Consider the following 25,880-nt stretch of genomic DNA (forward strand, 5'->3'; position numbering starts at 1 on the left):
CTGCCTGAAGAAACCTTGACATGCACAAAGTCAGAACCTAGACAAAGTTGCCCTGGTGAGAACGATAAGGTCACCCGTGGGATTGCTGAGATTATCTCTGTCAAGCACTTGGACAGCATGCAGTCAAATGATGCATCATGCAGTCATTTTCGGGGGGGAAAAATCAATTTCTTCACCAGGTCGCTATTTGCTTTTCAAAGTGCCCTTGTAGGCCTTCACCACCAAGCATTTATCAATTTAAATGTTGTAAATTGATAATGTGCCACCATGCCTTGTACTGTTTCTGAATTATTTTGATACTTATATTTTCTTACTGCTCTCAAAATCCTCAGAGCTGCTCTGTTTCAATTGACCTCCTCCCTTGCTCACTTCTTTTAGCATAAAAAAGATAAGAGTAAATGAACTTTCTTATGCTGAACATTAAGGGAAAAAACTTCTTTAAAAAACACATGGCCCATGACCAATACAGAATTTCCCAGGGTTTTATTTACTAATTTTTTAAGGGGACAAACTATTAAAAATTATCAGTGCTAGTGCACCAATTCACTAAATGAGTAGACATGATCATTTTACATAGTAGTATTTAAATTCAGAACACTACAAGAAACCAACAAAAAAAAAGCAAGTTCTTTTATCAATTGGCTATTTTCTAGATTTGCTTAAAAAAAATGTAGTTTTTCTGTGAAGTTCCTGGCTTTTGTTGGGGTTTTTTTGCTTTTTTTTTTTAAATATTATTAATTTTTTTTTATTTAGATAATAGTACGGGGGAAAAATAAAGTAGAACTTACAGAATGAATGCAAGTGTCAAGATTGCTTTAAATTATTTTTTAAGCAAACAGAGCACAAAAGCAATCCTTTAACCATCTACTAACCTCAACTTGATTTGCATTGAAAAACAGGTAGAGCATAGTAGTTGAGGTTTGTGCTTTGTAAAAGCAAAAGAAATACATGGCAGTTGCAAAGCATTCTTAACCTCCAGTGATTTATTGGCCCTCAGCCAAGTTATCAGGGGAATCTAATTCTTCTTTATTATTCAAATAAACCACATTTGGCACCATGGTTCCTTTTCAGAATAGCTTCACAAATAGACTGAGTACTGTCATTTATTTGACCTTGTACTTGTGTGCTGTAGCTATAATTTTATTTGCCATTTCACAGAACAAATGCACAGAAAGCCAAAATAAGGAGATAGGTTACGCTACTAGTAACGCAGTACACATGTAATATACCTGTTGGTTTGGCCTGCTTTGTTTTAAAAAGGACAAAATCTCAACAGTTTATTCTTTTTTTTTTTTTTTTTTTTTTTTCCTATTATGGCTGCAGCTGCACTGCTCCCTTTTAGTGAGCTCTCTTTGCAACAGGCCAATTTGCAAACCTGGGCTGTGTCCTGGGCAAGTAGGAGCAAAGGTAGGAAATATTTTACTTTAAGGTGTGGACCTCACAAGAGGTGAAGCAATGCATAATATCCTTATTGACTACAACTGTTGGGGAGAGGTGAATAAGAACTTGTTTCCTGACAGCAAAAGTATCCTAGCCAGCTTATCAGTCCTCAGTATTTTCTATTGACCCTGAAACCTCATACGTCTGACTATTTTATCCTTTGTTCTGGATAGATTTTTCTCCCTATTTGTTACCATTTGTGTTTCAGCATATTTTTGGCCTAAGTCTCAAACACAGGGACTTTGCAACAGAACTGAAATCTCTTAGGTCAGCCCTGATACTGACTTCTAAGTGCCTGAAGGAATGATTTGAGTGCCTCTCCAATGCCCTGATATGATGACTCACTTTAGCCATCTACTTTTGAAATCTCATCCCATTTCTAGCAGGAAATCAGGGACTGGGTATTAAAAAAGATGGCAGTTACCCTGATATCAGAAATCACCTGCTGACTCAAAAATGTCCAAGAACAGAAATATATGAAGACAAAACATTTTTACATCACTACAGAGGTGCAGTATAAAAAGCTGTTTGTATTGGCAAAAGGGTAAGCTACGTCATCAGAGGTCATGCTGTCCAGCCCAGGGAAATAGCCTGGCTGTACTGCACGTTTCTAGACATGTCTGAGTCCTCCAGCAAATACTATAGTTCCTGAAACTACTGAATACCAGAAAGTATGTGGGACTATTTCAGTTTGCCCCAAGTATAATTGAGCTATGACAATTTATACAGACTAAGGATCTAACTGGGAGATTTTGGTCCATTTCTGTTGCTTTTATTCTCTGCCTTCAATTACTGATTATTTTCAGCTAACTTTGTATCTTTTCTTCTACTTTGAAATGCACCTGTGTTCTCTGAAACTGCTCTGATTGCAATTCCACAGTGTGCTCTAAAATCCACGTCTGCCAAACTAACGTAAAATTCTTGGTTAGCAATAGATGGAAGATAAAATGTTCAAAACATATATCTATGCATGTCTACATGCAAGGTACATTCACTGCCACGTCAAAAGAGTATTTATTGTAATTTTTGTTTACTGTTCAAATATACTGTTGTTTTTTGCCAGAAGTAACTTTATAATCCTCATTGCTAGGCTACCTCCCAAGATCTTGTTTTATCAGATTTCTTTACTATTAGCCCTGCAGCTATCTTAGAACATCAGCATCCATTTGTTTTGTACCACTGGCTCTCAGTGTTCAGAAAAGAGAAAAATCGGGTTCCATGAAAAACTGTTTTCACCTGCTGAGATTCAGTACAAGGACTATTTTCCTTCAGCTAAGAGACAGAAGATTTTGCTTTGCAAGTACAAGATATATGGTACATTATTTCTATGCATACTAGTAAAAAAGAAAAAAAGCTCAACTGAACAAGGATGAAGTCTCTAAGAAGTCATTTGACTAGAAAGTAAGACTCCAAAGTCAGCACTTGAAGAAGATGATTCAAATAAAAATGCTTATAATGTACATCCAGACTTTCTGAAGTGCAAAATTACCTAGAGGTTCTATGTAAAAATGTAGTTGGGGAGTATCAGGATAGGGACCTATCAATATCTACCTGCAGTTCAAGAAATGCAACACCACATATACCACATAGCACCATCCCAGAAATTCAGAATTCACAAGTATTTTAAGACTGTTGTAGTGATAATAGTAGCATTTCCATGTATAGTTTGAGAAATGGTTTTATAGATACTCTTGCTAATTTTTTTTGTAAGAAATAACACTTTGAATAGTGATTTGGTAACAAGTAGCTACAGCATTTCTTTTGTCATTATTAAGAGACCTAGCTATATATTATGTCCAGAGAACTACATATTAAACATAAAAATGCAGTAGGTCTGAGAAATACAAAATGTCTCCATAAAGACAGAAGAGAAAAAACAATGAAATCACATATATTTTAGTAGAAGTCAGCGGATTTCATCTATTATTATATGAAAATCCACAGTCCTGATTTTTGGTGTTTTTTCCATCAATACTTTCAGCAGTGAGTGCAAGGAAATGTTTGTCCTGATATATCAAATACTCTCATATGCAAAGACAATTGATTTATTTATCTGAACCCTTGCTTGAAATGTATACGGGGATCAAGATGAAGCGTAAAGTCTTAACAACGTGGTGTAAGTTCAGAGTAAGGAAAGATTTACCAACTCCTATAGTTAAAAAGACAGTGGCAGAAAATGCTTTTAACAAGAGACTAGCATAGGGTTAAAGCCAAATTTTTCTTGAACAGATGATATTTCAGATGGCCACACTATTCCAGATGCATCAATTTCCTTGAAAATCCAATCCATATATGTGCATATGCTGTGCTGGCAGGAGGACTGACTGAAATGGCCAAAACCCAAGAGCTAATATTCTTTTGGCCAGAATAATGCAATTATTATTTTCCTAGCTATCAGTCTAAGCATACAGAGCCATCTGTTATGCAAAGCAAACATACACATCTCAATTACAGAAAATGCAGTTGCCTTGACAGAATTTGGATTACACCACTAACCAGGGCTGTAAAATTTGTTTTAAGCTCGTGTATAATGGATGCCTTTCAGGAGTTTCCTAATTAGCATTTACCTGCTTAAACTAATTATCCATCCTTCTTCTTTACTGGCTTATTAAACTTCGTTGGATACTATGCATAAAACACATTAATATGAGCATAAGACAATAATAAACATTAAAGTTCCGATTCTTTACTCTATTAGCAACATGGTGGCGCACCAATTTCAAAATTTGAGATTCTTGAATGTAACTCCCAAACAGATTAAGGCAGGGATTAAAGTCTATTACAAAACAAGGGACATTAATGAGAGACAAGAATACTGATATGAGTTAGAAACAGCTCTGTTTCCATTTCTATCATTTGGTTTGCTAAAGCCAGCACAAAATAACAATTACTGAACTTATTACAGCCAATTGCTTGCATGTTCTTTGAGGAGTTAATGACCCTCTATTCGGATTCTCACCAGATAATATTTAAAATTAGTCTTTTTCTGCACCAAATGTTAAAATTTCCCATTTCATTGTTGTTGGGGTACAGCAAAACTGACAGTTGCCAGTGCTAACAGTTGCCTCCTCATAGCAGTATGGGTCCCAATTTAAAGGAACTGAAATAAATATCATCTCAGTTTTTCTTTTTCTCGTCAGGGTGACTGCAATAGAAGTAGATTATCCTATTCTGAAAATCATCATGCAAAATCTTTCTGCTGCATTTCTAAGCACAAGGAGAAAGAAGTGAGCCTTCCTAAACATTTCTGAATGCTGCAGGATTAGGAATAAGCATCAACAAGCAACTTTTGTCCTGCTTTTTAATCTTTGAAAAACAGTTGTCGGCAATTAAATAAAATAAAAAAAAATTAAACTATTATATTTTATAAATTTGTCTTTTCGTACTAGTGAGCATTTGTGAAAGCGGCAAAATGTGTCCTTGTTGGAACCCTCCCTGCAAGACATTTTAATGGTCTCTTTCAGCATTTCTTGACTCCAAATGACTCCCTGTCATCGTGTCAGCTCCCTGGATAATGCAGGGTACTCCATAAACATCCAGTAATAGGACACAAGGGAAGTACTATTAGTGTGTCCCTTTCCTATCAGGTATAGAGGTTTAAAGTTCAAAACAACTGAGAAAAGAAACTTCATTTGTTCTCAATAAATTAATAATGATCCTTCATGGCAAAAAGTTTTCAGGCACAAGTTTGTCTTATCTCAACATCCAAGACTGATAGATACCTTTTTCAATTACTTCTCAGGATGAACCAGATGCAACTTTAAATAACTAGTTCAACAATCTCCGCAAAATACAGAAACCAAATTATTATTTCTTTAAGAATGATAAACAGAAGAACACATCATACATGATTATGTTCTAGAATTGAAAGCATGTACTTACTTGGGACAGGCCTAAATAGATGGAGACGGTTTCTGAAATGTACAAAAATTTTCCTTCTTGATTTAGTGCAAATACAAATCCATCCAGGGACTACAGAGTAAAGAAAAAAAAAAGGGGAATAGGTTAATAAAAAATTCTAAATTCCAGATAGAAATAATTCAAACAAGGGCATCACAGAATAAATAAAGGAAAATGTTCTGATTTCTAAGAGAGTGTTTTTAATTTGAATCCTTAAGACAATTATTCCTTTATATTCTGTCTACATATTAACAAACAGCATATGAGTATATTCCAAAGTTCAAGGACTTATTGTTGTGCTTACATCTGCTATATACTGTATTAAATTTATCTCATTTGCATGACAGAAGAAATACAGAAAATGTTCTTCAATTTTTTACAGGAAGAAATAAATAAGGAAAACAATGAACCTTCCAATCAAATGGTATGTAAGAACATACCCCACCCCCACACCCCCCCCATCCCCCAGAATCAAAGCAGAGAATTGCAACTTCCTAAAACTGAGAAAGAGAAAATAAAATCCTACCATCACTCAAACCACTATGGACCTCAATAATTTGTTAATTAATTGAGGATTACACACACACACACATATGCACACGCGTGCGCGCTTATCCTCCCCCCCCCCATTTTCCTTTTGTGAGAAAACAAACAAAGCCAATCAGCAGATTACTGTCAAATATGTTTACAGCTTAGGTCTACAGAAATGTTACGAATTTCATCCCTTTGGTGTAAAACTCTAGATCAGATTTTATTTTGACAGGTTCAAGTCTTTGGATGTGATTTCCATTGCAACTGCAAAAATCAAAATACGACTACACAGATTAATGCATACCTTTTGAAACATGAGTGCAGTTAATAAACAAAGGACTATATTCTAAACTGACACATGGAGTAAATCACTGCACATCAAGACAGAAATATACCTCTAGGAATAAGAGCAAATCTTCACTAGGAAGAAACTGCCTTTCATACACTGTATGTGCCTTTACTTTTATGCTTTTCATGAGGACGATTATTGGCAAAAAAGCATTCACTATTGCAAAAGTAAAATCACAAAATTCCAGAAATTAAAAATGCTAAAACAACTCAGAAAATAAGAATCACCCCAAACGTTATGATGAACAAGAAATACTCCCAAAAAATCTCATCCCAAATATCTCCTTGGGATAAAGGTATGTGAAAGTAAAAATATAACTGTAGCATTTGCAAGATCAACCTGGTTTTGGAATTAAAAATAAGAGATGCACACGAATTTGATGGAGGTATATGATGACAAAGTCATGCAATCATTTCACTCCTTTTCAAATACAGAACAGTGATTTCTGAGGGGTTTTAATGTTTTATTCTTCCGCTTCTTGATTAATTTCTAACACGCTGCTGGTCAGAAGCTGTCTTTGGCAAGTGTTCACCCCTCTCTGATGTAGTAGGTGGTGGAATTAGTTCAAAAATCTGTGTTTTCTAAAAAGAATAAACCACATATTGGAAAACAAACCCTCACTAAAGACACTGCATTAAAGAAAGACTCTAATTTATATTTATGAATTAATAAAAATGTAAATCTGCATAGATTTCCTTCATGTAAAAACATTTATATTATGCAAGCCATTTATGGCCTCTTATAAATCATCATCATTTCTTTTCAAATGATTAACATCAGTTCCTTGAATTTTAACATCAATAACAGGTGGAAAATTTGGAACAGTGAAGTTCAGACTTAGATCCATACAAGGACAATCAAAACCTTTACACATTTGATCTCCTCCGCTATGTATCATTTCTTTTGCTACTATCCACTTTCCCTATCACAGAAAGATCAGAAGAGTAAATCTTTAAAGGTCTTGGTTTAAGTTTTCCTGATGCTTGTCCCTCTGTCCCGTGTTCCTTTGAGGAAATTGGTTTAATCCTCTGGTAGAAATAAAACTGAGAACCATCGCCCTGAGTCCCTGGCTGCCTATATATGTTCTTGCTAGAAGGCCATTCTCCACAAGGAACAATAAATTGCCATACTGAATCAGACTAACGGGCTACCTGCAGTGGTCAGGTTTCCTGGGTCTGACAGTGTGTGCCTACACACTTAAAATATCCATAATGGTTATGTAGGTAATGACAAGCCAACCAGAAGTTTCTTTCTGACCTCAGGTTGTTACCAGTTGGTATGACCATGATGGCTAATATTCCTTATAATTATTTTTTATAACTAGTGTGCTCAAGACTTTTTTGTCTTTTTTTGGGAATTCTGTTATGTTCTTGGCTCAGTGATGTCTTGAGGAAAGAAATTTCACAGGTTATTTATGTATTATATAAATCCAACTTTCCTCTTCTCAGTTTTTTACATTTCCAGGCTTTTAGCACGGTCCCTTTGCTCTTTTACTCGAGAGAGTTACATGCAGTTGGAGCACTTATATGGTCTATTCTGTTTAGTACACTGCATTACCATGCAATTATCTGGGATATATGGATAGAGTTTTGTAAGAACAGCAAAAAATAATTCTCTGAGTCACTGATGGCTTTCCTGCTTCTTTCCTATGCATCATCTTGTTTAGGAATTCAGGCTTCTTAATGAAACAAAAGTTTGAAGAAAGCTTTTAGTACTGATTAGGCAGCAATGTTTTCCTCAGTGTTGTCTTGGAATTGACTGAAACCAGTTTTGTTGGAAAAATATAAATAAATAAAATGATCTCTGGTCAACACAACTGCACAAAGAAATTTCAGCCTTCGTGGCTAACATTTGGCAAGTCATCAGCAACTGGGAAGGATGTTATAGTGAGAAGTGTTAGACACCTCAAGCACTTGCCACTGTTCCATGCCATCAACTCTGAAACTCTCCGTTAAACAGTTTTAATGCTTTATCCCTTCTCTTTCTTTCTGGGAGACTATTCCTTACTTTTGCCTCCTCATTTTACAAGGGAGGTACTGAAGAGGCACCACCAGATGGACTGGCAGGGCCAATGCAGCACACCCACAATGCCTTTGGCTTCTTGCGTGATTAGTCACTTCCCATGCCATAAAATTAATTCATTAGGCCAACTGAGACTACTAAGTCATGGTCAGTCCTCCTTTCTCCATTTCCTTTCCATCTTCCCTGAAGTTATGCTTGGGTACAAATATTGACCCGATTCTACATTTTGTTCACTAGAGCAAAATCAGAAAGTTTATTTAATCATGTTCTGAAAAAAACACTGATTAATAGCTAATGGAACAGCTAACTACTTCCATGCCCAAAATACAGAGACATTAGAACAAAGGCTCCGAGTACTAAGCTCAAGTCCAAATACCTATGAAAAATGACAATAAAAATAGGGAAACAAACAGCCACCTTGCAATGCAAGGCAGTTCCTCCCACCAGTATGAAAGGGCTGAGATGGACCACTTCTGTGACAACGTTGTTGTTCCTTATACAGGTCAAACAGTAGTTCTGAAGGACTGTCTCATTCGTTATTCATAGGTATTATTTATGAATATTTATTATTTAAGTAATGCGTGTTGAAATTTTTCAATTTTTCATAAAGCGTATGTCCTTTGTGCATGCCAAGAGAGCAGCAGACTTCAGAGAAGGTGGCAGGAAACATAACAGAGGTTATGCTATATACTGAAGAAGAGGATGTGATACCATTGTATACTACCTATTTACAAACAATTTTGTTTTAATGAGAAATCTCTGGAAGCATTATTCACATTACCTATGTATAACTAAAGGCACAATAAGTGCCAGAAGGTCCTGGATTTAGTCAACTTTCAAATCTCTCTTTTAAAATTAGTGCCACAGTGTAATTTCCAGGCAGAATTTCTGAACAGTTTCACTGTAGTTCAGAGGCAGGTAGGATTCCCGTTTCAGACGTTCCACAGTCATCATCAACTATAGTATAGAAACAAGTCCTGCAAAGGTAACTGTTTTTACATAAAGTGTCCTATTTTCATTGAAGCAGAGGCCATGAACATAAAGGTAGAGCATCTTCTTTTAGGAAAATATTCTTGAGTTCATTTCTTTTTTATTTTTATAAGTGAAGGTGACTGTCATAAACCCAGACCTCTCCCATCTAGTGCGGCAGCTGAAAAAGGGTCAGGGTGACCCCCAAATGCCAATTTTGAGCACAATCCAATTTAAGGAAGACTGGCAACTTCTTGTTTAAACCTACGCTTACTGGTTTTATGCAAAATGTGATTAAAGCTGAAGTTCCCTGGTACTTTTGATTTCAGAAAACCATTATGTATTATGCTGTTTCAATCACCACAGGCTACTTTTTAATTTTTTTTTTTTTTTAACTGCCCCACTGTTTTCAACAGGCGCCAATTAAGATTCTGGGGTCAAAGGGTTAATTACATCTTCTTACCCACTATGTAGAATTTTCTGATTATTAACCAAGGTTGGATTAAGATGAAAAAGAACCGACACAAATGTTAATGCTTGCCCCTCCTCGAGAAGATTTATCATAATACCATGCTGAAATCTATATGCTTTCTTCAAAGCTGTTAGAGAATGAAATCTTAGAGGAAACACTAAAATAAATGCTTTAAAGACATGCAAGTATCTGATTTATTGAGCCAGTTTTCTTATTCCAGAAAACTGTTCTAAACTAGCGAGACAGGCCTGATATAAGATTTCCTTTGTCACATACCAGCAAGTCAATGTGGTAGACACGAAGGAAGTGAGACTCAGATGTAAAAGTCACTAGCTACAGCACCTCTGAATAATAATGCCAATAATTATAATTTATATCCGCTGACATCAGAATAATATGGAAATGTAAAGCACGGGTTTTTAACCCAAAATACTAAGTGTCTCTTACAGTATTTGTAGAATAGTGAGGTTATTTCCTCTCAGGATATGAAACCCACTGTAGCACTTTGACCGAATATGCACTAATGTATAATGCATCGTTCTAAATGGATTTATATTTGTCAGAGGAATTTTGTCCCAGCCATTTTTGCATATTCCCACTACAGGCAAATTTAATTCACTGGAGTCTTACTACAGTGTCCTTCTGGAGAATATCCTCATATTTCACACCATCCATGAAGTCCCTAATTCTTTCTAGTGTATTCCAGTGCTGCAAAAAACCCTGTTACCCTGACCTAAACTCCAGTTAGAGTGAAGAATTACCAGTAGGCTAGGTTATTTTAATGACAGATTATTTTAAACTAAGCTTTCACCATCTGTTCCACCCCCTAATTATGAATGCAGAAAGAACATATTTCACAATTACATCAGTAAAAAGTAAGATATACATGATTTAAATGCATGCATGTGTTCTTTGTCCAATGCAGCATGCATCTGTGATGTTTTTCTCATCATTCAGGCTCCGATCAGGAGATAGGGGCTGGGGAAGGGAATGCTCCCCCTGATAAAACAGATTAATTGATATACTAAACTTTTTCCTGGCAAACAGATCATCTTAATTAGAATTTTTCACTGTTATGACATAATGATATTGTAACTGGAGCTGAGCATTAATTTGAGGACAAAGCCTGTCACCATTAAACATACAACATTCAATAACAGCAAAAATATTTTACTCTTTTTTTAAAAGAGAGACAGTATTGGATGCAATTGTCATTTACGAAAGCAAATAGTCCCTCTCTTATAATAAACATATCATTGCATAATTTATTTATTGTGTTACAGCATGGCTTAAAAACATGATTCATTAAAGACAGCAACAAAAAAGTAAGTTTCTTTTCAACATGGATGGGGTTTTAAAATGAATAAATGGCATAAACGGTGAGTAACAGAAATCTGATTCAAAGCCTCAGTGCCTGTCTACTGTGCTCTCAGTATTAAGATATCAGAGTAATATCCTCCAGCAACACCAACAAAGATACGAAAGCATAACTACTTAGGTGGAAAATCTGACCTTGGGCTTTCACAATTAGGTACTGTGAGACAACTGGAGTATTATTCCTGGAAATAGGATTTTACATGGGATGTATTTGATACACATGAATAAAAATGAGCGACTGAAGTTTGATCATCTACTGACTTACAAAATCTCCTCTTCGGTCTTTTTAATCCCTTGCAGAAAACAAAACAAAACAAAAGCCCGAATAAAACAAAAAGGCATAGGACTTGTTGCAGTGTTCCTTGGGCTACAAGCCTTTGCCACTGAGTAAGAATCCCAACATCAAACACATAAAACCCCATGTTTTCAACTCTCATACCACTGCCATTTTTTCAGTCGCAGTCCCCATAACAGTTATATGGCTACATGACCATAGACTCCTTGTGAATTAATGACACATATTTGGCAACAAAGCAACATGTATTTGGCACCAAAACTACTGCAATAAAGAAGATGAGGTAAGCGGACAAGCTCAAAGGATGTGGTTAGAATGGACTTTGATGCCAGCTTCCTAATTTGTCATCTTCGTGCTCTTTGCTCGTGTGGTCAGGATGCAATTTATGACAACAAGGAAGTGCCAAAAAATAAATGTGTCAATAATAAGGAGGTCTGCTTTATAGCTCAAAGCCAAGAAACGAAGGAAGAAGAGTAAACTTTGCTGATTCCCTTGACGCATCTTTCGCCAGATTTACAGAATAAGTATGTTTATGTAACCAAAGCAGCAAAAACTTGCAGGGGCAGCTTTACTACTTGTTTAGAAAAAACAGATTTTGCTCCAGATCAGAACCATTGCAAAAGTGTAGAGGAGAAAAGTTTAGAGGCAAGAATAATGTTTAACGGCGGCAGTCCAGTTTTTCAGGTGTACTCCCAGGTTTATTCACTGATAATAGATTGACAAATATCAGAGATGAGCCTCAGACTCATAGAAAGATTGCAAATCTCTAAGCAATGGGAGTTCAAGAAGAAAATCAGAGATTAAGAGTTTGACAATTTTTTGTATACAAAACCAATAAATGACTTTTAGGGATCTCTGCCTTGTAGATAGCAATTTTTTTTTTTTTTTCTAGAGAGCCATTCTATATTGCTACAAAATCCCAAACCATCCTGACTGCAAAGAGGAAAGTATACCATGAAAGCTGTTAGGCTTCCTGAAAAGTTAGCATCGCAGTAGAGGAAAAAGAAATATCCTTGGGTTATACTGCAATGCTATTACAAGAGAGAAATAGTGAGGCTTACTAATGTGAAAAAAAAAAAATCCAGGACAGACAGCTTGCACTTAGTCTGCACCCAGTTTATCACAGGATGATTTTTTTCTTTGGCAAACCCCTTCCTATAACATGCAGACAACTGTGTCAATGCCAAAATACAGATAAGAACAACAAAATTGAGTTACATGATAGAAGCCAGATGATCTTTAATTATCTCTGTGAAATTTTTTGGTCAAGTACTTGCACTTTTTGCTATATCCTCTATATCTTCGCTCATTATTATGCTTCTGTTTGATTAACTGATCTAAATTGCTGGGCTGAACTGCTGAAATTCTTCATGCAGGTTTTCATGTAGAAGACACACTGATGTGCATTGAGGGAATTAAACTATTTGTTAGAAGTGGTTTGATGCTTTACCCAGTACAGCGTTAGCTCTGCTGAAGTCAGCTGGCTGTGCAGGTTATTTTAATTTACATGCTAGGCTTCCACGGCATTAAGATTTTAACTGACTGATGACCTGCTACAACTTGAAGCTTTTGGATCGTTTTTCAGTGACGGTGAGGACGCAACCTCTCTTGAGTAAAATATTTTAGAGGGCGAGTAGTACCCACTAGCGAGAGATAAGAAACTTGAGCTTATTTTCTTTGCTTCTTTTGGAACAAGTGGAAAATGGTAAGTGATACAGTAATCTTTTACATGAGTTTGACATGCAGACAATTTTACAGTAGTTCTATTGCAAGAAGACGTTACAGTAAACTGTACGTTCCCTGTGTCCGTATCAGTGGTTTCTTGTCTGTGATCTTCCATCCGACTGATTTCAGCTTGAAATATTCAAACTGAAAACTGAACTATTCAACAGTCTGGGCAATCTGAACTATTTATTCTGAACAACCTCAACCTGAACTGTTTGAAGGGACTGTGAAAGGTAACTGAGAAAAGCAAGCTTACTGCCCGTATACTTAAATTCACCACACAGTATTTAAACCACCAGTGGATAATTTTTGAGATCCACTGGTGTACACACACAAAAAGATTAAAAACTGCTGTTCTCATTGACAAATGCTATTTTTCATAGTGCATTCTTCTGCATAAATGATTCATTACTAAAACAAAACATTGATTTACATTAGTACATGCTATACTAGCCACTGTTGAAAACCTCCGAAGTTAAAAATCTTACTAGACAGAATATTTATACTCTGTCTTCGCTATTCTCTTTTCTGAGAGGAGGGCTATATGTATTAGTGCAAAGAAAAAGGGAGAAAAAGGACTCCTGAGGGAGGGATTCAACTGTCGCACTTAATTAAAATTCAATTTTGTGGGAGTTGTGTATTAAAGCACTGACCTTTCATCTTTACTATGCCAATTCCTGATGAGCTCCTACCCTTCAATTATATAGGATTCCTAGTGTTGGGTCCAGACTGTTTGGACAGCAGATTGTGACACCAATAACTGCATGCCATCTAATACAATCAACTATGCCTATTTAGGATGAGACTTTATCACACAGAGATTATGTTATGTATCTCTTACCCTGAGAATGTGATCGCTTAGGGTCAGGATTAAGTGTATACCTGGCTGTGGACTGGCTTTGTGACCAATATCAAGTGGTTTCTGCCCTTTGGTGGTCCAAATATTCCAATCACATATGCATTTGTGCACCGAGAGGTGCTGCCCCGAGTAAAGGACTTGACACTGTATGCACCTGCATAACGTTTGCTCCCATAAGTGCCAAAACTGAAAGAATAAGGCAACCCAGTAGCAGGAGCTATGATAAACAGTGGGAACTGGCAGAATGAGGACTGAGTCCCCAGACTTGCACTTCACACCGCAGAGCAAGAGATTGTGGGAACCTGATCTGACTGGAACGCTGCGCAGGTAGCAGCACCTATACAAGCACAACTGATTGTGGGAGCAATAAGTTTTGTCGTGAATGTTACTGTTTCCAAAGTTGCACGTTTAAAGCCCTTTTGTGTTACATATGAATATTTTGGTTTATGTAAGCTACATTCAAATTGATCTTATAGTCATTGTATAGCTGCATGTTTGGCTAGCTTTTCTTTGAATCTATGCAAGGTGACACTATATGAAAGTAAACAGATAAAGGTATCTAAATGCCTGTTGTCCAAAAAATCTAGGTGAAAAAATTATAGGAAAGAATTTGTGATATTGAGTTAATTGCAGTCTTAAAATAACACCTGCCCTCAGTAGGTACTCAGATGCTCTGGTGATTGATCCTGACAATTGGCTTGCTAGAATTAGACCTCTAGCCCAGAACTGAGTACATGTGTTCTCACTTGCATCACACAATTTCATACATATGAAGCAGAGAGGCTGTGCTCAGGGAAGAACAGGATGAGGGGCTTATGTTTAGCATATTTAATCTATTAGATGGCAATACAGACAACCAAAATAGATTTGAATGAGAAATTGAGTTCTTTGCCTAGCATATCATTCTGATTTATACTCTTCTTGAAAGAAGAACATGTTGAGAATACTTTACAGACAATGGAATATAGAAATAATAAGAACACAGAATATTAAGAACAAATCCAAAGTCCATTCAATCCAGTGCTGTTTCTAACTGTAACCCTTAGCAGATACGTGGAAAAAAATAAAAACCTACGTTCTTATCTTCAGCCTCTTAGCCCATGTTATAATGCAAAGAAGACAGAACCTGGTCCTAATCAGCTGAATGTCCCTCCAGCTGTCATTAATCCTTGCATGAGGATCCATGCAGGAGATACATTTGCTATTCCAATTCTTTCTCCACCTATGGGAGCATGGAGCCGTTCCACAGATGTCCACTCTGAAGTCTTCTAGGATCCATGTGCAGCTGGACTAAATTAAAGCAGCTGTTCAATTTTCCAGTGAAGACCAGTACATAAAAGCCTGCAGAACCATTACTGTCACTTGACTCCTTATTCCTGCGACCCTTGAAACAAGAAGAATCTGGACTGGCATGAATCAGAACCTGCTAAGTACTAGAAGTTAGGTTTATAGAGGCATGAAAAAAAAAAAAGCCCACAAAACTATAACCCTTTGAGGTCTGGATTGTGAAGTGGTTCTTCCAACTTTGAAATTAGTTTCCTCTACTCTGCATGACTTTGTCTGTCCTACTAACTGCATTCCATCCATGGCTAGTTTTTGCTAGATTTGACAGCAGGCAGAGGTCTCGGAGAAATTCCTATGGGCTTGGTGAAAAGAGACTGATAATGGAGATTAAACTCTCTGAGAGCCTTTGCAGCAGTAAAAGCTGGACTATGAGTTCCTATAGTATCAGGCATCACGAAGCAGAGACCTTACAAATTCCCTGAACACTGAAAAAGCCTCAGCCAGGTTGCACCGTCTTAGACACAAAAGTAAACAGAAGAGGAGAAGGAAATGTGCAGAATACGATGCTGCATTATTTTGGTACCAATAGAAGATTTGGGTTCCATTCACTCATCTGTACAGTTAAGAGCAGGGAACACAGGAGTACTGCAAATACGTGGGACTAACAGAAAACCAAACAACGAACTTCCTGAAACGAGTTAGAGACTGCATTAATAATAGAAATATTTCAAAATCTTCCCCTGAAGTAATTATCCACTACATCTGCATTCTACACAGTGGTGTTAGTATCTCTATGTTGGGTTGCAGTACTTCCTTCAAGGGTTTTGAGGTTACAGTGCTTCACTCCAGAAGTACATTTCACACAAAAGTGGGGAATGCACTTTTATGTGAAAATCAATTATCCGGATGGAATCGGAGGTCTGGTCTGGAATGATTTCAGGAAATCAGCTCAGTTTGCCACTAAAAAACACCATTGCTATGTTGACCTTCCACTTCTGTTTCACAGCTGGAATATGAGACCAGGTGAGAAGACAGCATGTAGCTCTGCCATTAACAGGACTCTAATCTCACCCTAGGCTGTGAGGAAATACTGTGTTTCTCCCTTCCTCCCTTCTTTTTTCTTTTTTTTTTTTTTCCTGAGCTCACCTCTAATGCCTGTGTAGGTAAAGATAAGTATGGATTTTGCTGTTTACCAGCTCATTGCATAAATTCAAGCATATCAACAGCACAGAGCAGGTCTTTCAGTGAAAAAGGTTTATATTCTTTTTTAAATACAAGCTAATATATTATAGTGGCACCTCTGACTGCTGTGATAATTAAGGGTCTGTTTGTATACCAGAAACACAAAGGTTCAACCACTAATACATTTTTTTCCTTTTAAAGAGAGTTTCACAGTAACCACGTGAAAAAAATGTTTCTCTGTACTTTTACCACAGGGTTTTAGTGTGCAGCCACACTATCATGATGTGCCCCTAAGGGGTCCCCTGGAGCAGCTGCAGCATAAAGTATCAATAATCTGCTCATCAAAGGGTGCTCAAGATTTCCTTGACACTGCAGGGTACAGTAGCTGTCGGTTGTGCCAATAATCCACACGCCACATTATCTAAAGAGCCCCAAATAAGTCTTGACACCACCAACCTTAATGCTATTTATTGCACAAGTCAACAATCTATACGTTGTATCCCGTGTCCCAAGTAGGAACTGACATGATTGCTCCGCACTGTTACTACCCGTTTTGCTCCAATTTGTAACAGATCTGAAGGTTAAAGTCTCTCCCTAAGATGACTGTGGTAAAACTGCCTTCATCAGTGGAGCTGATGAAAGAAAACTCCTCTCGCCAAATGTTAGCACCATTTTCCTCTTATTCAGAACTGTCCAGCGAAAACCAAGGAAACACTTCTAATTTCTTCTATGCTCTTTTAATCACACAGTGTAAGTGTAGCATCCTGGCTTCCCCTGCTTCCATTGTGATATTTTTCTTCCTTCTGCTCCATTAAAAAGTCACATGTATCTGCAATCTTCTCCTGCCTTAAGCAGCATCTTCTTCTAGACCCTAAGCAATACCTTACATGTTTGCTCGGTTGTCTAAATCGCAGGCAGTTGTCGTCAGTTATCTGGGCATCTTTATTGTGCAGTTCTGAATTCCTGCTCCTGCTACCTGGAGGTCCTGTAATGGTGCATTTTGACAATGTCTCTTCTCCCCGACGCAGCGTACTTTCAAGTCTTACTCGTAGCGCATCAATGAAAGAATTTCTGGTGCAAGTTTAACTTCAACCTTTTTGTAGAAAATAAAATGCAAACCAGAATTTCCTCAAATATCCTTTTAATTTTCCCCGTAGCTTCTTTCTTTTCTGCATCTTTTTCCCTTTCCTTAAATCACTGGAAAACTAACTTGAGCCAGAAACAAAAAAGAATTGTAGAATCATAGAATGGTTTGGCTTGGGACGGACCTTTAAAGGTCCTCTAGTCCAACCCCCCTGCAATGAGCAGAGACATCTTCAGCTAGGTCAGGTTGCTCAGAGCCCCATCCAACCTAACTTTGACTGTTTTGCAGGGATGAGGCACCTACCACCTCTCTGGGCAACCTCTTCCAGTGTTTCACCAGCCTCATTGTAAAAAATTCCTTCTTTAGATCTAGTCTGAATCTGCCCTCTTTTAGTTTAAAACCACTACCCCTTGGCCTATCAAATAGGCAACTAGATGCTGTGAGTGCATTTTATGCTGCTGTGTGAATGTCTTCCCAGTTCAGATTCTGTTCTGTTACCATGCCCAAATGAACATGCTGCCTGACACACAACGCAAAGCAGCACAGATAGACTTCTGCATGTAAATTTGCCATTTTAATTGGCAGCAACCCTTCCAACTTAAAATAAATAAATTTAAGTGGTCATGCTTTAACGAGTTCCGACATTTATCTGAATTTCTTCAATCTGTTTTCAGTCACTATAGTGAAAAAGAAATGGTGTTTTATCAGTTCTTCCCTGATTCTGGTTTGAAACCAGATGGGAAAGAGCAGAAGCACACACACACACAAAATAACTGCAACAGAAATATAACCAAATGTTTTCCACATCTGAGAAGACTGTTTGAGTTCTGCCTAGGGTTTAAAATCTAAACAGTATTTTCAGCCTAGTGCTATCCTTAGCGGGATTACAATTCAGCTTGCTAGAGGTGATTTCCTATGATACTTAAGACTGTTTTTATTTCTAAATTACGTTTTTAACAGAAAGTAAAATAAACACACCAGAGTGCTTAGAAATTCAGAATGCTTTTTGACCCTAAAAGATGGACATTCACGGTGTATGAAATTTGAAAGCATCCTTGTTTGAAACTGCAAGATATTTTGCCACATATTTTTAGCTAAATGCTGTTGGAATAAAATTGTCCCTCACAAGCTTCCTGTCCCATTTCCCAATCCTGCAACGAAGTCACTTTGCCACCCACTGATATCACAAACTAGTGTTAAAATTATTCGTGAAAAATCATATCATACAAGAAATGTAGAACTAGACTTTCCAATAAAGAACACTAAATAAATAAAAGGAAAAAAGTCTGACCAAACCAGTTTTGGAAAGGAAATAGAAAGTATGTACATACCACAGCTATTTGAAATTAGTGTCCCAAATTTAAATATCAAATTCTGCCTACAGCCAACTCCTGAAGCTCTTACTGATGCCAAAACTATCTCCTTCTGAGGAATCTCACCCTTTTGACACCAAAACTTAATTCAGTGCAGAATTAGTGTTTCCTAAACCACTCTCTAACGGTAATCTAAAACCAAACCAAACTGAAAATCTTGATAACTGATAAATTTGCTATTGCCTTTATTCCATATAAAAGAGGCTTCAAATACCTTTGCGATATGTTCATTAAGATGCACAGATAGATCTATAGATAGTCTACAGGCCTCAAAGTTAAAATTGATTAGATAAAACCACAAAGTATAGGTTAAAATCACTGTGGATGGCAGATCTATTGCACACAGATTGGAAAGTATTCTTAGACTCTGTGAAGGTAAACTGAAAGATTCTTGTTATTGCTAAGAGAGAGAGAAATTTAAGCTGCATAAACATTGTAAAATTTAATGATTAGATTCAAAAAGTTACAGACAAGAATTAAAATGCAGAGAAAAAAAGAAACCCCAGAATTTAGGCTGAAATTTTATCATGAACAGTGAATTTCCGAGATTAACTACTGATACATACTACAGACATGCTGGATTTGGAGCAAATCTGTACAAATCTGTCTATAATTTGCAGTTCACATACAAACTTATACCCCTGTCCATGACCTACAATAATTACAGGTTACACATTGCAAGTAGTAATATTTCAAAAAATCACAATTATCCAACTACTTAAAACCTCTTTCCTATTACACACTAAAATGTTATGCTTCTAGTACAAATGATATCACAGCATAAACTGCTCTTGCAAATATTACAGCTTTAAATAGCATTTATTATTTGTAAATGCTTGTTGAACACAGCAGGTGGCAAAATGAGTTAGCATCATGAACAAATACATATGGTTGCTTGAGCCCAAATTTTAGAGCAGATAAACCTATTTTCTGGTCCTTCGTTTAATGGACTAGAAACAAGCAAGAAGGCAGCTAAACCATTGTACATATTCTGGCAACTCACTGCTTCAAGTGAACTTTCTCATACGAAGTACTGTGCTTAAAACAACACAAAAGCAAACCACAGGTCTCACATATTCAATGAACGGCTCATCTGCAATATTTCCTCTTACAGTTTTCAAGTAGGATTGTGCACTATGGGGAAAAAAAATGCAAAGGTAAAAGCAAGAGCACAGTGTTATGTAGTCTAAAATCAATAGGCAGAGAGAGGACATTAACCAAGAGGCTAATAAAAAGATGCTGCCCTAGACAGTAACATAAAGAGCCCTGATATATTTTTCTCTTCAAAAATGCTATTCCTTATGCCAATTTTCCCTTAGCACTGCAGTAGTTTCTCTGTGTGTATACACGTCATCTTACTTTTTTTTTCTTGTTCCAATTTTATGTTTGCATTTTATTTTCTCATTTCCTTCCTGCTACTCCCCTGTTTCTCTTTACTAGCTTGATGTTTACACAGTCCTTTACTAGAATTGCAGGGTTTGGAGAGATCCCATTTTTTTCTTTGTTGTAATGCCCACATTTTTTTCCCAGAGAAAAGATAAGTTTACCCAGAAAATAAAAAGCTAATACAACCTTTTGCTCATCAACAAAGTATGTCTTGTTGTAGCCAGGAATAAGTTAATAAAACAGGGAAAAAGCTTAGTGGCTTAAAGAAAAAAAAAACCTCCTTGGGGTTATGAACGAACAATGTTGTTTTTTCTTCCCAGCGTGCAAGGATTTAATTAAGTGATAACAGTCACCTTGGGGTGGCTGCACAAGGCAATAATATCTAGGTGAAGAAAAATGCTGAAGAGAGTTGAGTACAGTCAATTTATCTTCAGAGAAGGCAATAAATGAACAAAGCATAGGTATTTGGCTGATTGTTTTGGAATGTTTCCATTACTGATAAACATCAAAATAAAAGGACAAAGATTTGGTATTTTCAGTATCTGAAATGTATTAAATACAGAAAGAAATGAAGGAATAAATCAGTGTGAGGTCATATCCTAGAGTTCTAATTGCAAATGGTTTGGTAATTATTCAAGCTAAACATAGAACAAGGGAATTTTAATGTTGACACAAAGGATAGAAATACAGCTGAGATGTGTATTTATAGCAAACACAAAACACTAGATGAATTTCACTCTGGTGAAAAAAAAATGGTAAGTGTAGATGGAAAGAAGTGACATATATTAGACAAATATATGCAACTTCATGGCCAGCAACCCAAATTCAAGGATTTAAAACATGTTTGTGGGAGCTCTTCAGGAAACAAGCAGCAAGCTCAATTATCCGTAAACCCATGTTCTGCCACCCTCGTATGCAGAGAAAGAGACTTGTGAGAAAGAGCAACACGAAACAGAGAGGAAAGACTACCAGGAGGAAATACTCTCCTTCACCACAAAGCTGCTAACAATTTGCTTTACATTATTTGCAACGTGGGGTTTGAAAGGAATACATGGGCTGTCCTTCGGGAGTTTGATGTGTGCAAAGGGATCTGAAAGCTATGTACCCATTTCCAGTAACAGTACTAAGTCTTCCAAAACTTAACACAACTCAGAGTCCGGCTACAATAGTTGTTAGCAAGCAGCATGATCAGCCAAAGTCTCTGCCAAATGGACACAAATCATGCTTAATATGGAAGATGGAAGAAACAGCACAAACACACCAATAATCTTGGGAATTCACTACATTCCTTTGTCCCTCTCAAGTTGGAAACTCTCATTTTCCCTTTAATTTTGATACTTTTCCTGGATCCGTCTCCAGCAGTTGAGGGAATTGATAGCTATTTCCTTGAGTTTACAACCGGGTTAAATACTCCTCACCCCCACACTTCTGCATGAAGAGGATGAAGCCTACAGACAATTGTTTTTTAACTGTGTGGGCAGATACTCTTTCAGAGAGAGGGAACAAGTCAATAATGAATGGCTCACACAGCATCTGGAGAAAAAATATGAAATACCTGTGCGCGTGAGGGTCTGAGAGCAGGCAAGAGTATTTGAGTTTAAAGAGAAACACCAATTTCTGAAAAACACACAATATTTTGAATTTGAACAAAAATCTTAAAACAAATTCCTCTAAGTTGCCTCATTATGACTTCCCATGTATATCCATCTACAGTATTTAAATAAGCACTGCTTTTCAGGGCCTGTCTTTTCAAGGCCCTGTACATAAAATCTACGTTAACAAATGGTCCCACTGTAGTTACTGTCCTCCTAAAAATCAGTATACCCTTTAAAAATACCCACATTCATTTCTCACCTCTAGGAGGTTTGTCACCTGCCTGTAGCCGCTGTTTGGCCTTGGTAATGCGATTCCAGCAAGCACTTAGCCCAATTACAACTGTACCCTTATTGGTTATCTCCATCAAAACACCAGGGAAGAACTTAGATGAAGCTTGTCCTTTTCTTCAGGTGAAGACTGGGACAAGTGACACTAAGACTTCTCTTTCATATGGTTCAGTAACAGACCATCTTTTTCAGGCTGCCAACCCAGCACCTATGCTGAGCTCCACAGGGAACAAGAAAGGGTGTGAGCTTGGTTTGCCATAGAATTTGGACAAGGGACTATTCGGTACATCTTTAAAACTCTCAGTGCAAAAGTATTGTTTTTAAAACTATTTAAATCTGATCAGTAAGACTGATATTTAATCTTTAATTTTGTCTGAGCTGCAGGGCTGGTGAAAATGAATATAATTAATTGGAATTACTATTTTGAACTGCTTATGTTCTTCAAAGTCCTTTTATTTTGCACAAATTAACTCTCAGAAGTTCCAAAAATGCTACCTGAAAACCCAGTATTAGGAGGCACTGGTCACTGTAGCCTTCTGGAAGGCTCAAAGTCTAATGTCAGAGGACTAGAAGAGCCCTTCATTACCCTGTTCATGGAGTGAGCTACTATTGAAATGTTTAAGTGCCTCAAGTTTCCTTCATGTATAACATGGTAACAGACAATGCAATCCCTTCTAAATTATCCCGAAATCACTGAAATTTAGAGAGTCTGCAAGCATATGTAACCAAATATACAAAGTAGGGGTTTGGGGGATCTTTTACATCACCAAGAGGAAAAAACAAACAAACAAACAAAAAAACCCCCAAAATATATTTTTAGACTGAGTCACAAACATTTCTTATTAATGTTAATGGGAGATTTAAAACTGATGCCTGAAGGATCATGTCAAAGGATATAACCTGAAGATTAGAAAAGACGTATGTGTTCACATAAGAAAGTTCCTGATTATTTTCTGTCTTTAAAAACAACAAAACAGCCCCATCCTGCAGCACACGTTTAGAATCCATAAAAAAATGAAACTGCTTGGTTTTTCATTAGTCAGGTGGCAGTCACTTACCTGACACAGGCTGACTACATGCACACAAACACATATCTCTACAGATATATATAAAAATATTGCAGCTGAGAGCAATACACATGCTAGCACCACCAAAGTCAATGGATGCTTTAGTATTTGTCCTACTGAGGAGAAAAGATGGTAGAAGTTCTACTAAGCCGCTATTTTGGATCCATTCTTTCTACTAACTCCAGATAAGATGATGAATCTCCCTTATCTAATTGTCAGGCCTGTATTTCCAGATTATTTCACAGCACTGGTTTCTGTTTGTCTATTCAACCATACAATACTCTGCTCAGTCACACCCAACTGATCAGAAGAAAAAAGAAGAAAAATATGTACACCTCATCTGGCACATACATGTTCATTTGGTCTGGCCTTTCTGGAAAGTCACTCCAGTACCTGCCTTTGCATTAAATCTAGAGTATTAGTGATGTTCCTTTACAGGTCACCCTTTGAAGAGGAGAACAATGAACAAGCCTGTACCTTTCACTACACAGATACTAATAACATCTAAAACCAAGTGCAGAGACATTAAAGTTACCTGCCAGCAGATTCAGGAAAGGCGTATTACCTCAGTTCACATTCAACAGATTTTATTCACAAACAATTAGAAACTCATATTAAAAAAGAGGGAAGATTAAGTCTTGCATAATACAGTGGCCAAGGTTCTTCTTTCCAGTTATCATGGAAGTTCTTCACAGTCACAGAGAAGGGACAAACAGGTTTTCAAACTACAGCATACTGAACTGAGATACAGTGTTGTTTTGCAAAGTATGATCTAGAGGTGTTTGTAAATTCTGTTCCTAAAATCAATGCTATATTGCAATGGCCAGAAAATAATAAGAAAATGTGATTATCTGGGTGGTACTTTTATTTACTATTGAAAGTTCCTTTATGAGAGTTTTGAGGTTATTTTTATTCCTCAAAGAAGAGAACCTGTACTTAAAAATGTTCTAGAAACACATACTAAAATTTGACTTAACAGAATTAAAATTCCTCCACAAATACAATATCTGTTTCAAGTGCGAGACTACATGCTCACTGTTCTATATGTTTGGTTATCTTCTCTCCTTTTTTCCTTTTTCTTTTATCTTTTATCCAATGATTGTTGGAATTTAATGGGATTTTAATATGTGAAACTCATCTTAGGTTGTTTTCTTGAACTAGCTGTTGGTTCAGCATCTCCTCCACTAACTCAGATTATTCACCTTTCTGAGGTACTGTGGTGCCAGATCAAGCTCACATCTCTGGGGCCTCTTTGCTACCTTCAGGATACAGAGCACATTTCATGAATCTGAAAGAGTAAAGCCTTGGAGTGGGTTCCAGAATGTGCTGGAGGGAGATGAATTTGACAGATCTGAGGGATGGAAAGGAGGGAGATTTGAAGGTCTAACTCAAAAGAAAAAAAAAAGGGGAAAAAAAAGAAAAGACAGAGTGGAGAACATAGTAGGAGAAACAAGCTAAAGCTCTCTTGAAGATACTGAAAACATGATGGAAAATGGGCAAATACAATGACTATAAAGTAAGGAATGGGGATAAAAGGGGGACAGAAAGACAGACCAACAAGCAATGAAAATAGAACAGAAAGACCAGAAACGTGTAAGAGAAAACAGAATGACTTTAAGAGGAGAAGGCTGAAGAAAATGCAGGAGAAAAACACTTGAGTTGCACCTCTGGTAAATCATTTCATAGAATGAATGCCAACCTATTGCAGACTACTGTGTGAATATACAGGTATATATGACATCCAGAAGTTATTTGGTGCTCCAAATAGGGCCAAGAAAATAACAAATAATACCCTCTCTCCAGAGCAGCTTACATGGCAAAGGCACAAGCAAGGACAAATATCTGTTCATCAATGTCTGAACTGAAGCAGAGATGAAGGAGGAGGATTTCTTTTCCTCTGGAGGAACTTTTCCCCACCTTGTTACGTTACTAACGTGTTCCTGCAAGGGATAGCTTTTATCCTTTGCTTACAAAGACCGATACTGCCTCTGGAAAGTGCTAGAATGCATAGAATGATAAATTTTCCCACAGTAACTTCCTGTAAGGGAATACCCCTGGACTTACCTGCAGAACATTAGAAATTACTTCAGACTTTCTCCGGTACTTAAAAAAAGTATTGCACAAATTTTTAGCTGTGTGAACCTGCGTGTCCAGAGTTGGCAATCCAAGGTACCACCTTGAAAAAAAACTTTTGTATGCAAGCCAAGAGAAAAAAATCTTAAAGTACTCTTTTCACTGGACAGCTGTCAGCAGAAAATACGAAGTCATTCAGTATGAAAATCTGCTGTCACAGAACAAACCGTTTCCTCTTTCAAAGATCTCAAGGAATACTTCTATAAGAAGCACTTAGCGGTAACAAAGAAGAAGGGAGAAACATGTTGTCTTGGGTAAGACAAGTGCTTTCCCATTTATGTTAATATCAAAGACATTTGGCACATAATGCATATATATCATCAACGTGGAAATTTATTGATGAGTGTCAATGTTAGGTGAAGACGTTCAGCTACCATACTAGGTCTCTACACAACCCTTGCTCATTCTTAAGAATGAAATATCTGAAAAGCCATGCAATGTAAATATGTCAGTGCATCCTGAGTGTATGCTGTTATTCAACTCTATACTTGACCAATCAGCCAAACACCTCATGTCTAATTTAGAGCTTTCAAATTTTATACCAAAATA

General features: G+C 37.0%; 1 protein-coding gene across 1 annotated transcript in view; it reads right to left on the minus strand.

Moving 5' to 3' along the window:
• The window catches only part of NPAS3 (neuronal PAS domain protein 3), a 542,703-nt gene that overhangs the window by 184,199 nt on the left and 332,624 nt on the right, over positions 1 to 25,880 (minus strand). The window contains exon 5 of the mRNA XM_009646696.2: positions 5,323 to 5,412. Within this exon, the coding sequence (XP_009644991.2) occupies positions 5,323 to 5,412 (90 nt within the window). The remainder of the gene's footprint in view (positions 1 to 5,322; positions 5,413 to 25,880) is intronic.

This window comes from Egretta garzetta, unplaced genomic scaffold (genome assembly GCF_000687185.1).
Source record: "Egretta garzetta isolate BGI_Z169 unplaced genomic scaffold, ASM68718v1 scaffold79, whole genome shotgun sequence".
NCBI classification, from domain to species: Eukaryota; Metazoa; Chordata; class Aves; order Pelecaniformes; family Ardeidae; genus Egretta; species Egretta garzetta.